The sequence below is a fragment of the Macaca nemestrina genome, chromosome 17, assembly GCF_043159975.1.
Source record: "Macaca nemestrina isolate mMacNem1 chromosome 17, mMacNem.hap1, whole genome shotgun sequence".
NCBI classification, from domain to species: Eukaryota; Metazoa; Chordata; class Mammalia; order Primates; family Cercopithecidae; genus Macaca; species Macaca nemestrina.
This window is the reverse complement of record NC_092141.1, coordinates 1,916,858-1,931,644: the sequence shown is the minus strand read 5'-3', so window position 1 is coordinate 1,931,644 and position 14,787 is coordinate 1,916,858. Positions and strand designations below refer to the sequence as shown.

Here is a 14,787-nt window from a genome sequence, read left to right as displayed (position 1 = left end):
CCTTTGTTTCAAACTTGGAGCCAGTGCTACCCCTGGAGCCTATCAACACCCTTAGTCAGAGCTGCTGATTCTCTGGGGTCTTGCTGATCTGGAACAAGTTGGTGGAGTGGGTGGGATGGTGTTGGGATTTAAGTGGTTCTGGGGGCATTGGTTATGCCCATGGGTTCCTAGAAGCTTGAACCCTCTTCATCTTCAGGGATGTGATGGACAGCACCACCACCCAGAAATACTGGATTGACATCCAGTTGCGCTGGGGGGACTATGATTCCCACGACATTGAGCGCTACGCCCGGGCCAAGTTCCTGGACTACACCACGGACAACATGAGTATCTACCCTTCGCCCACAGGTGTACTCATTGCCATCGACCTGGCCTATAACTTGCACAGGTGAGTTGAGGCTCAGAACCATGTATTTTCAGGCCAGGCGCAGTGGCTCATACCTGTGATCCCAGCATTTTGGGAGGCCGAGGTGGGCAGATTGCCTGAGCTTGGGAGTTTGAGACCAGTCTGGGCAACATGGTGAAATCCCATCTCTACTAAAATACAAAAAATTAGCTGGACGTGGTGGTCCGCACCTGTAGTCCCAGCTTCTCGGAAGGCTGAGTTGGGAGAATTGCTTGAACCCAGGAAGCGGAGGTTGCAGTGAGCCGAGATTGTGCCACTGCACTCCAGCCTGTGCGAGACTCTTGTCACACACACACACACACAATCCATGTATTTTCCATTAGCCCCATACTTTAATGTAGTCATACTTTTTTACTTCACCTGAGTGAGAGGAAGTGGCCCATTCCTCCTGTGGGTCACTGATTCTCTTCTCCAGCCTGTATGTACACATGAGCAGAGTGTTGTCAGCCTGGCCAACAGTCTTTCTTCCTCCGTAGAGTTGCAGTTTGTCTTGCTTCTGGGGCTATCAGCCTGGTCTTAACTTTTCTTGACCCTTTTACCTTCCCAGTGCCTATGGAAACTGGTTCCCAGGCAGCAAGCCCCTCATCCAGCAGGCCATGGCCAAGATCATGAAGGCAAACCCTGCCCTGTACGTGTTACGTGAACGGATCCGCAAGGGGTTACAGCTGTATTCATCTGAGCCCACTGAGCCTTATTTATCTTCTCAGAACTATGGTGAGCTCTTCTCCAACCAGATTATCTGGTTTGTGGATGACACCAACGTCTACAGAGTGACTATTCACAAGGTGAGTGTTACCAGCAGTGTATGGGTGCGGGACTCTGTACAGGGCTGTGGGAGGGTAATGGGCTCAGTGTGTACATATGCTGGGAAGGAGGCAGGGTGGTGATGTGTAGGCCATGCTAACAAATGCGGTCCTTCTCTAGACCTTTGAAGGGAATTTGACAACCAAGCCCATCAACGGAGCCATCTTCATCTTCAACCCACGCACAGGGCAGCTGTTCCTCAAGATAATCCACACATCTGTGTGGGCGGGACAGAAGCGTTTGGGGCAGGTGAGCAGGTTTAAAGATGAAGAGGCCATAGAACCATGGTGCCTCTTATTCTTGGGGTGGACTGGGTAGTATTTACTGGTTTGTTAGATGAAAGGCTGAGAACATCTCATTTGGACTTATCCCCTAAATTCCTTGGGAAGTATTCTGTGGGAGGTCCAAGAGTATATGAGGTGCTTCGTTCCCTTCCAGCTGGTCTGTTTCCTGAATTTCTTTTTCTTTTTTTTTTTTTTTTTTTTTTGAGACGGAGTCTTGCTCTGTCACCCAGGCTGGAGTACAGTGGCCAGATCTCAGCTCACTGCAAGCTCCACCTCCCGGGTTTACGCCATTCTCCTGCCTCAGCCTCCCGAGTAGCTGGGACTACAGGCGCCGCCACCTCGCCCGGCTAGTTTTTTGTATTTTTTAGTAGAGATGGGGTTTCACCGTGTTAGCCAGGATGGTCTCGATCTCCTGACCTCGTGATCCGCCCGTCTCGGCCTCCCAAAGTGCTGGGATTACAGGCTTGAGCCACCGCGCCCGGCCTTGTTTCCTGAATTTCTAACCTTTCTTGAACAGGGCTATCAAAAATCATTTTTCTAGGCCGGGCGCGTGGAGTTTGCAGTGAGCCGAGATCGTGCCACTGCACTCCAGCCTGGGTGACAGAGCAAGACTCCGTCTCAAAAAAAAAAAAAAAAAAATTATTTGGCCGGGCGCGGTGGCTCAAGCCTGTAATCCCAGCACTTTGGGAGGCCGAGACGGGTGGATCACGAGGTCAGGAGATCGAGACCATCCTGGCTAACCCGGTGAAACCCCGTCTCTACTAAAAAATACAAAAAACTAGCCGGGCGAGGTGGCGGGCGCCTGTAGTCCCAGCTACTCGGGAGGCTGAGGCAGGAGAATGGTGTAAACCCGGGAGGCGGAGCTTGCAGTGAGCTGAGATCCGGCCACTGCACTCCAGCCCGGGTGACAAAGCGAGAGACTCCGTCTCAAAAAAAAAAAAAATAAAAAATAAAAAATCATTTTTCTAAAGGCAACACTTATTCTTGAAACATCCACTTTGACTCAGTCTCTTCTCTACCTCAGAACTCTTGCTGAATTAACTCTTCTTTAGCTTCCTAGACATTCAACATCTGGCTGGGCTGTATCTGTCCAGCCAGTTTCTCTTCCTTTACATTTATAGCATATTTCATCTTACAGTCAGTCCAGGATCTTAGTAGCCCAAACCCCGATGCTCATCTCCACATCTGTGTTTTGCTCGTATTTTTCTTTCTAGAATGAACTCCCCTTTGCTCTGTTAATCACAGTCCCTCCTTAAGACACGTTTTTTTGTGCAGCTTTTTTCTGATCCTAGTAGCCTTAATTTATTTTGCTCCTGAACTCCGTAATGCAGTATATGGTTTAGCACATACTCGTGTCAGCGTGTGGTATTGTCTTGTTGAAAGGGGCCGTCAGCCTGGTCATTGGACACGGCCGTTTGATACTCTTCTACCTTCTAAGTGCCTAACATTTAACACCAGCGTTCAGTAGAAACATAGTTGGATTATTTCAAAACTAGGATATTCTGTTCTAGTTGATCTAGGAGGGTAGAGACTAAATTTCCATTTTCTTCTCTCTTGCTTTTAAGTTGGCTAAGTGGAAGACAGCTGAGGAGGTGGCCGCCCTGATCCGATCTCTGCCTGTGGAGGAACAGCCCAAGCAGATCATTGTCACCAGGAAGGGCATGCTGGACCCACTGGAGGTAAGAGGGTGGGTGGGGTAGAAGAAAAGAAACTGAGACCTTTAGGCCGTTTCTCATCTTGGACTTGATCTTGTCTTAGGTGCACTTACTGGACTTCCCCAATATTGTCATCAAAGGATCGGAGCTCCAACTCCCTTTCCAGGCGTGTCTCAAGGTGGAAAAGTTTGGGGATCTCATCCTTAAAGCCACTGAGCCCCAGATGGTTCTCTTCAACCTCTACGATGACTGGCTCAAGACTATTTCATCTTACACGGTATGAACCTCGGGAAGAGAAGATTGCTGGAGGAGGAGCAGGTTTAGGGTCAGGATTTTTCCTGTGTCTTAGGTTTTTTCCGTTTTCACATTTTTAGCCTATAGATTGGGTGGGAACTCTTGACTGTCATGAGGGTTTAAGACCTTAAAGTTAAAAATCAACTCTTGGCCGGGCGTGGTGGCTCAAGCCTGTAATCCCAGCACTTTGGGAGGCCGAGACGGGCGGATCACGAGGTCAGGAGATCGAGACCATCCTGGCTAACACGGTGAAACCCCGTCTCTACTAAAAGATAGAAAAAACTAGCCGGGCGCGGTGGCGGGCGCCTGTAGTCCCAACTACTCGGGAGGCTGAGGCAGGAGAACGGCGTGAACCCGGGAGGCGGAGCTTGCAGTGAGCTGAGATCCGGCCACTGCACTCCAGCCTGGGCGGCAGAGCGAGACTCCGTCTCAAAAAAAAAAAAAAAAAAATCAACTCTTGGGGCTGGGCGCAGTGGCTCACACCTGTAATCCCAGCACTTTGGGAGGCTGAGGTGGGTGAATCACCTGAGGTCAGGAGTTTGAGACCAGGCTGGCCAATATGACGAGACCCCATCTCTACTAAAAATACAAAAAAAAATTAGCCGGGTGTGGTGGGACGTGCCTGTAGTCCCAGCTACTTGGGAGGCTGAGGCACCAGAATCACCAGAACCCAGGAGGCAGAGGTTGCATGAGTCGAGATGGTACCATTGCACTCCAGCCTGGGCGACAGAGTGAGACTGTCTCAAGAAAAATAAATAAAAAAGGCCAGGCGCGATGGCTCACGCCTGTAATCCCAATACTTTGGGAGGCCGAGGTGGGTGGATCACGAGGTCAGGAGATTGAGACCATCCTGGCTAACAGGGTGAAACTCCATCTCTACTAAAAATACAAAAAATTAGCCAGGCGTGCTGGCAGGTGCCTGTAATCCCAGCTACTCCAAAGGCTGAGGCAAGAGAATGGCATGAACCCGGGAGATGGAGCTTGCAGTGAGCTGAGATTGTACCACTGCACCCCAGCCTGAGCGACAGAGCGAGACTCCGTCTCAAAAAAAAAAAAAAAAAAAAAAATTTGGGTTTCATGAAAGGTTAGGATTAAAGTGGGAGAGCCTCAAGCAGCTGACCTACCTCACTCTTCCAAATCTTTTCCTAGGCCTTCTCCCGTCTCATCCTGATTCTGCGTGCCCTACATGTAAACAATGACCGGGCAAAAGTGATCCTGAAGCCAGACAAGACTACTATTACAGAACCACACCACATCTGGCCCACTCTGACTGATGAAGAGTGGATCAAGGTCGAGGTGCAGCTCAAGGATCTGATCTTGGCTGACTACGGCAAGAAAAACAAGTGAGCAGTGCTGGTGGGGACACAGATAGGAGGTCTGTATATGGTTTTCTGGGGTTTGGAAGCATTTAGGCTTACAAGTTTCTCAAGAAGGCCAGGTACAGTGGCGCATGCCTGTAATCCCAGCACTTTGGGAGGCTGAGGTGGGTAGATCATTTGAGGTCAGGAGTTTGAAACCATCCTGGCCAACATGGTAAAACCCCGTCTCTACTAAAAATACAAAAATTAGCCAGGTGTGGTGGCACTCGCCTGTGATCCCAGCTACTTGGGAGGCTGAGGCAGGAGAATTGCTTGAACCTTGAGGGCGGATGTTGCAGTGAGCCAAGATTGCGCCACTGCACTCCAGCCTGGGTGACAAGAGTGAGACTCTGTCTCAAACAAAAAAAGAAAAGTTTATCAATAAATTATCTTGTCTTGGCTGGGCTTGAGTGCTCATGCTAGTAATACCAGCACTTTGGGAGGCCGAGGTGGGAGGATTGCATGAGCCAGGAGTTGAAACCAGCCTGATCAACAAAAGAGACTGACCCTATCTCTACAAAAGAAAAAATTTAAAACAGGTGTGGTGGTGCACGCCTATAGTGCCAGCTTCATGGAGGCTGAGGCAAGAGGCTTGCTTGAGCCCGGGAGTTTGAAGCTGCAGTGAGCCATGATTATGCCACTGTACTCCCGCCTGAGTGACAGAGCAAGACCCTATCTTGAAAACAAGGAAAGAAATTATCTGACAGTCTCATAGAAGAGAGATACAGCAGTGTCTTTCTTTTTGTTTGTTTTTTTTGTTTTTTTTTGAGACGGAGTCTCGCTCTGTCGCCCAGGCTGGAGTGCAGTGGTCAGATCTCGGCTCACTGCAGGCTCCGCCTCCCGGGTTCACGCCATTCTCCTGTCTCAGCCTCCCAAGTAGCTGGGAGTATAGGCGCCGCCACCTCGCCCGGCTAATGTTTTTGTATTTTTAGTAGTGATGGGGTTTCACTGTGTTAGCCAGGATGGTCTCGATCTCCTGACCTCGTGATCTGCCCGCCTCAGCCTCCCAAAGTGCTGGGATTACAGGCTTGAGCCACCGCGCCCGGCCAGTGTCTTTCAATAGTATGAGAAGCGTCTGTGTTTTAGGGCTTCATTCTGACTCTAGGCCGTTGTTTCTCACTGTTGCCATTTTGAACAGGGCATTTCTTTACTGTCCATACATGGTAAGAAGTTTGAACATCCGAGACCCTAAGTATCTGACACTGCTACCAACACACACACACACACACACCCCTTCCTCTCCTCGTCTCCCTCCCTGTCATCGTGGCAACCCAAACTATTCATAGGGTGACTGACAATACCACCTCTGATTAAGAACCAGTATTGTAGGGTTTCTGGGGTTTCCATTTCTGAGAAGTGTTCCGTGCCAGAGCATTGTTTTGGTCAGGGAAGCGTGGGGTGTATGGATGCTAAACAGTGGCAAGGTGCACACGCCGTGTGCTGTCCCGCTTGGATCTGACGAATCTTGGAAGTGTTAGTACGCCTCCGTTTCACACTTCCTGTAGAAGCAGCTCTTGTGGATTGTCTGGGGCGTGAGTATAGGCTGCCCTGTCCTACCAAGTTACACCCTTTCCATTGAGGCAGAAGTGACCAAGGGGAAGGGATCCTTTTAATATAACCCACACCGTCCCCACAGTGTGAATGTGGCATCACTGACCCAATCGGAAATTCGAGACATCATCCTGGGTATGGAGATCTCGGCACCGTCACAGCAGCGGCAGCAGATTGCTGAGATCGAGAAGCAGACCAAGGAACAGTCGCAGCTCACGGCAACACAGACTCGCACTGTCAACAAGCATGGCGATGAGATCATCACCTCCACCACCAGCAACTATGAGACCCAGACTTTCTCATCCAAAACTGAGTGGAGGGTCAGGTACTGTGAGGGGCAAGAGGGTGGGGATGGAAAGGCCGGCTGCACTACCTAAGGTGCTGGGCTGAGCGATGCTGACACTCCCTACACGTTTTTAGGGCCATCTCTGCTGCCAACCTGCACCTAAGGACCAATCACATCTATGTTTCATCTGATGACATCAAGGAGACTGGCTACACCTACATCCTTCCCAAGAATGTGCTTAAAAAGTTCATCTGCATATCTGACCTTCGGGCCCAAGTGAGTAAGTGGACTCAGGCCACAGTGTGTGCCCAACACATTTTGTGCCTAAAACACCGACCTGAGATTGTCTAGAACTTGAGATGCTGGTTTCAAGATTCATGGATGAGTAATTATGCAAGGATAGCCAAAACAACGAGGCGGGTTTTGGCCCCATGAGATAGCAAAAGCTGTGGCAGCTGAGAGAAGGTAGTAAATGTAGTATTAACCTGATAGTATTTGGAAGAGAATAGATATGGTCAGAAACAAATTCCTGACCAGATGTGCATGGTGGCTCACGCCTGTAATCCCAACACTAGGCTGGGCACAGTGGCTAATGCCTGTAATCCCAGCACTTTGGGAGGCCGAGGTGGTGGATCACCTGAGGTCAGGAGCTCAAGACCAGCCTGACCAATATGGTGAAACCCCGTCTCTACTAAAAATGCAAAAAATTAGCCAGGCATGGTGGCATGCGCCTGTAGTTGCAGCTACTAGGGAGGCTGAGACAGGAGAATTGCTTGAACCCAGGTGGGGGAGATTGCAGTGAGCCAAGATCGCGTCACTGCACTCCAGTCTAGGCAACAGAGGAAGACTCCATCTAAAAAAAAAAAAAAAAAACCTTTGCCTGTAGTCCCATCTACTCAGGAGGCTGAGGTTGCTTGAACCAAAGCAGTGAGCATTGATGACCACTGCACTCCAGGCGGGGTGAACTGGCTCATGACTAATCCCAGCATTGTGGGAGGCTGAAGTGGGCAGATCTTTTGAGCCCAGGAGTTCGAGACCAACCTGGGCAACATGATGAAATGCTGTCTCTACAAAAAAATTAAGAAACTAGCTAGGCATGGTGGCCCACACCTGTAATCTCAGCTACTCAGGAGCCTGAGGTGGGAAGATCACCTGATCCTGGAGAGTGGTGAGTGTAGTGAGCTGAGATCATGTCACTGCATGCTAACCTGGGTGACAGAGTGATACCCTGCTTCAAAAAAGAGAAAAGATGCATAACTTTACTAGTGTATCAGGGATATTCATAGTTTATAAAACATCATTTTGGGCCGAGGCCGGTGGATCACTTGAGGTCAGGAGTTCAAGACCAGCGTGGCCAACATGGCAGAACCCTGTCTCTATGAAATATATGAAAATTAGCAGGGCGTGGTGGCATGTGCCTGTAGTCCCAGCTACTCAGGAGGCTGACGCAGAATTGCTTGAACCCAGGAGGTGGAGGTTGTAGTGAGCTGAGATCACACCACTGCGCTCCAGCCTTGCCAACAGAGTGAGACTCCATCTCAAAAAAACCCACTATTGCCGGGCACGGTGGCTCAAGCCTGTAATCCCAGCACTTTGGGAGGCCGAGACGGGCGGATCACGAGGTCAGGAGATCGAGACCATCCTGGCTAATACAGTGAAACCCCGTCTCTACTAAAAATACAAAAAATTAGCCGGGCGTGGTGGCGGCGCCTGTAGTCCCAGCTACTCGGGAGGCTGAGGCAGGAGAATGGCGGGAACCCGGGAGGCGGAGCTTGCAGTGAGCCGAGATCGCGCCACTGCACTCCAGCCTAGGCGACAGAGCGAGACTCCGCCTCAAAAAAAAAAAAACCCACTATTAGTGGCTGTCAGGTTGGCAAATTTGAGAAGACTGTTAATATCCTGTGTGGGTGAGTTTATAGTAAACAGATCCTCTTACTTGGTGATAATGTAAAATTTAAAATAGCACCAAGTGCTGGATTTCCAGATGTTCTCAGTTTGTGAAAATACACTGAGCTGGAGGTTTGTATGCTCATTTGCTTATGAATGCTATACTTAATAATCAGCTGGGGAGCTTGTGAGCAGTGCAGATTCCTGGACCCCACGCAGGAGGTCCTGATGTGGGAAGTCCGAGATGAGGTCCACGTTTAACATTTTGAACAAGCACCGCAGCGGATTCTGATACGGGGGTTCTGATCATGTTTTAAGAAGCTGTCCTCGTTCTTGGGGGAAGGCAGGCAAACAGGGCTGGCAGCTCCACCTCTGAGCTGGTACTAAGAAGAGTTTTGGTTCCTGACCCCTTTGTCTCCAGATTGCAGGATACCTGTATGGGGTGAGCCCACCAGATAACCCCCAGGTGAAGGAGATACGCTGCATCGTGATGGTGCCACAGTGGGGCACTCACCAGACCGTGCACCTGCCTGGCCAGCTGCCCCAGCATGAGTACCTCAAGGTAATGGAAGGTGATGGAGCCTGGGAATGTGGAAAAGCTGGTGCGATTCCTGTCTGCAGATGGGATTCTGAAGAGCTCTGTACTCCTCTTTACCTATAGGAGATGGAACCCTTAGGTTGGATCCACACTCAGCCCAATGAGTCCCCGCAATTATCACCCCAGGATGTCACCACCCATGCCAAGATCATGGCTGACAACCCATCTTGGGATGGCGAGAAGACCATTATCATCACGTGCAGGTGGGCCTGGGCTCCTTGGGAGGAAGTATGATGGGGCAGGGATTGCAGGCCAGGGCCCAGAATAGTGACCTGAGCTGTTACTCCGTCCTCGTCCCTCGCCCAGCTTCACACCAGGCTCCTGTACACTGACGGCCTACAAGCTGACCCCCAGTGGCTACGAATGGGGCCGCCAGAACACAGACAAGGGCAACAACCCCAAGGGCTACCTGCCTTCACACTATGAGAGGGTCCAGATGTTGCTGTCGGACCGCTTCCTTGGCTTCTTCATGGTCCCTGCCCAGTCCTCGTGGAACTACAACTTTATGGGTAAGTGGGAGGAGCCTGGGGACGTGGGGATAGCAGTAGTGATAAGGTGAGGCCATCGCCCGTCACACTTGGGGCCTGGCTGGCTTGGAGGTGGTGCCGGCTGCATGAGGCGGGAGCCCTGTTGACGCTGGCTGTTTCCTTCTCCCCGAAGGTGTTCGGCATGACCCCAACATGAAATACGAGCTGCAGCTGGCGAACCCCAAAGAGTTCTACCACGAGGTGCACAGGCCTTCCCACTTCCTCAACTTCGCCCTCCTGCAGGAGGGGGAGGTTTACTCTGCGGACCGGGAGGACCTCTATGCCTAGCTGTTTCCCTGCCTCCAGCTTCAGCCTCCTGAGGCTGGAGCCTCAGCCCCTCCAGACAGGCCGCTGACATTCAGCAGCTTGGCCTCTCCCTCTGTCTGTGCTTGTTGTGTTGTTGACCTCCTGATGGCTTGTCATCCTGAATAAAATATAATAATAAATTTTGTATAAATAGGAGTTCAGGGGCTGTTTGTTTTTTTTCCCCCCGAACCCAAATTCTGGATTTAGGTCTAACAGGAGAAGGAAACAGCCAGAGTTAACAGGGCTCCTGCCTCATGCAGCCTGCACCGCCTCCAAGCCAGCCCCAGGTGTGACTGGACTGGAGCGGTTTACAGCAAGATGCTGGGCTCGCTGTGAAGGGGGAGTATGAGGCCATCTTCCTATTCAGGGCTTTGGGGTAGATAGCCCCTGGACTCAGTGGAGACCTGAGGCGGGGCTGGGCTTTCACACTCCGCTGCCTTGACCACATTTGCTGCTTTCTCTACAAAACAGTACTTGGAAGCCCTCGCCTCCTTTCCACAGTTCTGGGAGCAGTTGACCTTTCCCAGTCTAGGAACTCTGGCTTGCGCTGAGCGGCTGTGGTGTCCAGCCCAGCCCTTTAAGCTTTCTGTGTCACTCCTGGTCAGGAAAACAAGCACACAGGCAGACAGCTGGTGTACAGCCGGGCGGAGGCCAGTGACTGGCTGCCTACCTGTCACCTTTCGCCTGGAGTGCCCCGCTGCCAAGTTGGCCCCATGACTCCACACACGGGGCGGAGCCTGGACTGGGCCTGTGGGGAGGGCTCCACTAAAGTGACCACTTGCAGCCCTGAGCCTCAGCTCTTGGACGTCTGGCTGGAAGTTGGCTGTCCTGTTTCCTGTGACCTTGGGCATGGAAGGGACAGGGCCCAGGGGACCTAGGACACTATCTCCCTTCCCCACGCCTTCTCCCTCGTTCCTCCCCACCCTTCTCGCTTCTACCCCGCCCACACAGCCCTAAAGGCTTCCTGGGGCGGAACTGTTTGGCTTTTCCCCGTCTCAGTTGAGGGTGGAGGGGTCGCAGCCCTAAGCCTTTGGGGGACATGGAGCCCAGAAGGGCAGTGGCGCCTGGCTGGGGGTCTCGGGAGACCGCGGGGTCGGGAACGGCCGCGGAGCTTGTGTACCATCTAGCCGGGGCCCTGGGCACTGAGCTGCAGGAGCTGGCGCGCCGTTTCGGGCCGGAGGCGGCGGCAGGGCTGGTGCCGCTAGTGGTGCGGGCGCTGGAGCTCTTGGAACAGGCTGCCGTGGGGCCCGCCCCAGACTCGGTGAGTCACGGCGCTCCCCTCGCCACCCGCGGGGCCGGCAGGGCCGAAGCCTGAGACCCGGGTCTCCCCAGCTGCAGGTGTCGGCGCAGCAGGCGGAGCAGGAGCTGCGGCGGCTGCGGGAGGAGAACGAGCGCCTCCGCAGGGAGCTGCGCGCGGGGCCACAGGGTGAGCCCAGCTCCGGCCAGGGCAGGGCGGGTGGCGACCGGCTCGGGTCCTCCTCTCCCTCCCGCGGGCCTACGTGCCGCCGCTAAGAACGCCCCTTCCTCAGAGGAGCGCGCGCTGCTGCGGCAGCTCAAGGAGGTGACGGACCGACAGCGGGACGAACTCCGTGCGCACAACCGCGACCTGCGGCAGCGAGGCCAGGAGACCGAGGCGGTGAGGGCAAGATGTGGGCGGGGCGGGGGCTCCGGGGGCGGAGCGTGGGGGGCGGAGCGAGGCAGGCACGGGGCGGGGCTCCGCGGGCCCTCGGTGCCCCGCCCACCCCACCGTTTGCTCCGCTCCCAGTTGCAGGAGCAGCTGCAGCGCCTCCTGCTGGTGAATGCTGAGCTGCGGCACAAACTGGCGGCCGTGCAGATCCAGCTGCGCGCCGCGCAGGACCGCGAGAGGGAGCGCCAGCAGCTTGGCGAAGCCGCGACCCCGCCAGCTAAAGAGGGAGCGCAGGGGCAGGCCGGGGCTCCCGGGCACCAGCACGTGCAGGAGCCCGAATGGATGACCGCCGGCGCAGGCGCATCTGAGGACCCGGTGAGTGCCGCATGAGGGCAAGGACCCAGCCCAGGACTCAGCGTCCAGCGCTCGGTGGGCGCTCGGGCAAGGTTTGCATGCTGCACAGCAGGTCCGCCAGGAAGCGGGGAGGTGGCAGACAGATCTGCGCCCCCGGCCGGCCTCGGCCCCTGCTCTCAGCAGGAGCACTGCTCTGTTATCTGTTGGGGCACCCTTGTCCCCCAAGTCTCCCTGCCCGTCACTTCCTCTAGCATTCCCATGATGGCCCTGGAGCGGGGGGAGGGAACGCCAGCGGAGGCGACCCTCTGACCATGCCTGTCCTTCCAAAGGCGGAGGCTGCGCAGCAGCTGGGGCGCCCCTCGGAGGCAGGGCAGTGCTTCAGTCGGGAGGAGTTTGAGCAGATCCTTCAGGAGCGGAATGAACTCAAAGCCAAAGTGTTCCTGCTCAAGGAGGAGCTGGCCTACTTCCAGCGGTGAGAGCGCTGGGAAGCCGGGGGGCCTCCGATCACCCCACCTCATTCTCCAGTCATTGACATGTCCACAGTGACATGTGCCAGGCCTGCGCTGGGAACTGGGAGGACATGAATTGCACAGCCCCTTCCCTCTGCAATATCATCCAGACAGGGGAGAGGGATAGTGCAAAGGGTCGCAGCTGCAGGAGCCAGGGAAACTCTCCTAGAGGGGCCATGGGGCCACCGAAGCTCAGGTCTGAGGGTGTCAGCAAGGCAGAGCGCTTCAGGTGTTCAGGGAGGAGCCGCATGCACAGGTACCAGGAGTGAGGCCTGCGGCTGGCATCCCCATGGCTGGCATCCCCACAGCTTTCTCCCTTCCTGCCCTCTTCTGTAGGGAGCTGCTCACAGACCACCGGGTCCCCGGCCTTCTGCTTGAGGCCATGAAGGTGGCTGTCCGGAAGCAGCGGAAGAAAATCAAGGCCAAGATGTTAGGGACACCAGAGGAAGCAGAGAGCAGGTAGGTCCCTGCCTGCATTCCCACTGAGCCAGGCCTCCCTCCCTCATTCTGCTGAGCCTGATGACTCAGCCTGGGCACCCTCTGAGTCCATTGTCTCAGACGGAGGCTATCACCCCAACCTGGTCACCCCTTGAGCCTCCCTAGCCTGGCCGCTTCTAGGACCTGCTGACCTGGTCTGGTTGTGTCCCGTGGCCACTGTCCGGCCTGGGCTCTTCTCCCTGGATTTCACCATTCCCCTTACCTTTCCTGCCGTCCATTCTGCCAGTGCTACCTCTCCACATTCATTCTTCAGGTTCCTGCCTTGGCTGGGTCTGTTTGTTCTTACGGGGGTGAAACGGTAGCCGTGGCTGTGTCAGGGCCTGCTGTGTGTCAAGCTATAAAATAAAGCCTCGGCCGGGCGCGGTGGCTCACGCCTGTAATCCCAGCACTTTGAGAGGCTGAGGTAGGCAGATCACCTGAGGTCAGGAATTCGAGACCAGCCTGGACAACATGGTGAAACCTTGTCTCTACTAAAAATACAAAAATTAGCCGGGCGTGGTGGCAGGTGCCTGTAATCCCAGCTACTCAGGAGGCTGAGGCAGGAGAATCACTTGAACCTGGGAGGCAGAGGTTGCAGGGAGCTGAGATCGCGCCACTGTACTCCAGCCTGTGACAGTGAGACTCTGTCTAAAAATAAAAAATACAAATTAAAGCCCCAACATGCTGCATCTCCCCAGGGTTGCCTTCTCTCCAGCCCCGGGGGCCCTGCAGTGCCTCCGTCCCCCCTGCTGGATTCCTGTTGTCCCTCAGGGCCTTGATCAATGACCCTCATGTCTCCTCTCTCCTCTGTCTCAGTGACGATGAGGATGGCTCATGGCTCCTGCTCTCCGATGATAAGGGAGACCATCCCCCACCCCCGGAGTCCAAAATACAGAGTTTGTATGTTGGGGGAAGGGGAAGGACAAGAATATGGGGAGGGAGGAAGGGCCCTGGATGGTTCTTCTCAGGATCCCCTTTCCTGCTTCTCTGCCTGTCACCCTGCTGTCCTTGGCTCTAAGCACATCCTCCCCTCCTGCTTCTCTGGCCCAGGCCCCCATCACCTTCCCACTCCCTCAGACTGCCCTTTCTTCCCCCTCTCCCCTTTTCTCACCACCCCCTGCCCTCATCCATATCCTTGACCTCTCTGGCTTCCTGGCTGAAAGTACTTCCGGCTGTCTCTCTCCAGCTTTGGCCTATGGTATCGGGGTAAAGCCGAATCCCCTGAGGATGAGACCGACAGCCCCGCACCCAGCAAGCTAGGGGGAGAAGAGGAGGCCCAACCACAGTCCCCAGCTCCTGATCCGCCCTGTTCTGCCCTCCACGAACACCTTTGTCTGGGGGCCTCAGCCGCCCCGGAGGCCTGACTTAGGGGTCTAGCTGTGGATGGATGTGTGGCCTCAAATGAGGACAGGGCTCCCGCCTTCGCAGCCCTCGCCAGGGGTCTGCCCCAATCCTGGCCTGTACCAGGGCAGGATGGGGGCTCAGCCCACCTCCCTCTCTACGTCTCTGTACCAAGCCTCTGGGGCCAGATATAAGAGTGCCTCTCTGAGTCTCAGTTTCCCCATCCACGAAATGAGAGCTGACTGCCTAGCTCCCAGGGCTTTGTGCAGACAGCCTGAGCTCATGTAATAAAGAACTGCCCGTAATATGCAGAAACTGTTCCTCGCCTGTCTGTCCATGTCTGTCCCGCCTCCCAACCCTGCCAGGAGCAGAGGCAGGCTGAGGGGTCCTCGTGGGTCTCCTTGCTCAGTCACTTAGAGCGGGGTTGGCTTCTTGAAGCTCGGGCCTTGCTTTGGGAGTGTGGCTTGATGGAAAGCCCTGACTCCCACCCTCACTCCACCCGCTTCCCTGGCCCCGGCACCCA

The 14,787-nt window shown here is 54.5% G+C and overlaps 2 protein-coding genes across 2 annotated transcripts in view; both read left to right on the top strand.

Moving 5' to 3' along the window:
• Positions 1 to 10,112, top strand: part of LOC105471666 (pre-mRNA processing factor 8) — a 37,215-nt gene extending 27,103 nt beyond the window's left edge. The window contains exons 32-43 of the mRNA XM_011724309.2: positions 197 to 388; positions 954 to 1,191; positions 1,331 to 1,459; positions 3,060 to 3,173; positions 3,253 to 3,426; positions 4,593 to 4,786; positions 6,438 to 6,677; positions 6,773 to 6,914; positions 8,947 to 9,087; positions 9,187 to 9,326; positions 9,430 to 9,632; positions 9,784 to 10,112. Coding sequence (XP_011722611.1) covers positions 197 to 388; positions 954 to 1,191; positions 1,331 to 1,459; positions 3,060 to 3,173; positions 3,253 to 3,426; positions 4,593 to 4,786; positions 6,438 to 6,677; positions 6,773 to 6,914; positions 8,947 to 9,087; positions 9,187 to 9,326; positions 9,430 to 9,632; positions 9,784 to 9,938 — 2,062 coding nt within the window. The 3' untranslated portion in view covers positions 9,939 to 10,112. The remainder of the gene's footprint in view (positions 1 to 196; positions 389 to 953; positions 1,192 to 1,330; positions 1,460 to 3,059; positions 3,174 to 3,252; positions 3,427 to 4,592; positions 4,787 to 6,437; positions 6,678 to 6,772; positions 6,915 to 8,946; positions 9,088 to 9,186; positions 9,327 to 9,429; positions 9,633 to 9,783) is intronic.
• Positions 10,113 to 10,723: 611 nt separating this feature from the next.
• Positions 10,724 to 14,294, top strand: RIL (Rab interacting lysosomal protein). Its single transcript, XM_011724224.3, has 8 exons — positions 10,724 to 11,217; positions 11,289 to 11,382; positions 11,486 to 11,592; positions 11,722 to 11,958; positions 12,267 to 12,409; positions 12,783 to 12,905; positions 13,740 to 13,823; positions 14,110 to 14,294. The coding sequence occupies exons 1-8, from the start codon at positions 10,996 to 10,998 to the stop codon at positions 14,285 to 14,287; spliced, it is 1,188 nt and encodes a 395-aa protein (XP_011722526.1). The 5' UTR covers positions 10,724 to 10,995; the 3' UTR covers positions 14,288 to 14,294.
• The last annotated feature ends 493 nt before the right edge of the window (positions 14,295 to 14,787 follow it).

Excerpts from the sequence above, each read along its gene's own strand:
- RIL (XM_011724224.3), top strand. The coding sequence starts at position 10,996 with ATGGAGCCCAGAAGGGCAGTGGCGCCTGGCTGGGGGTCTCGGGAGACC. Across the intron at positions 11,218-11,288 it reads TGGGGCCCGCCCCAGACTCG|CTGCAGGTGTCGGCGCAGCA; the intron begins GTGAGTCACGGC and ends GGGTCTCCCCAG. Across the intron at positions 13,824-14,109 it reads GAGTCCAAAATACAGAGTTT|CTTTGGCCTATGGTATCGGG; the intron begins GTATGTTGGGGG and ends GTCTCTCTCCAG.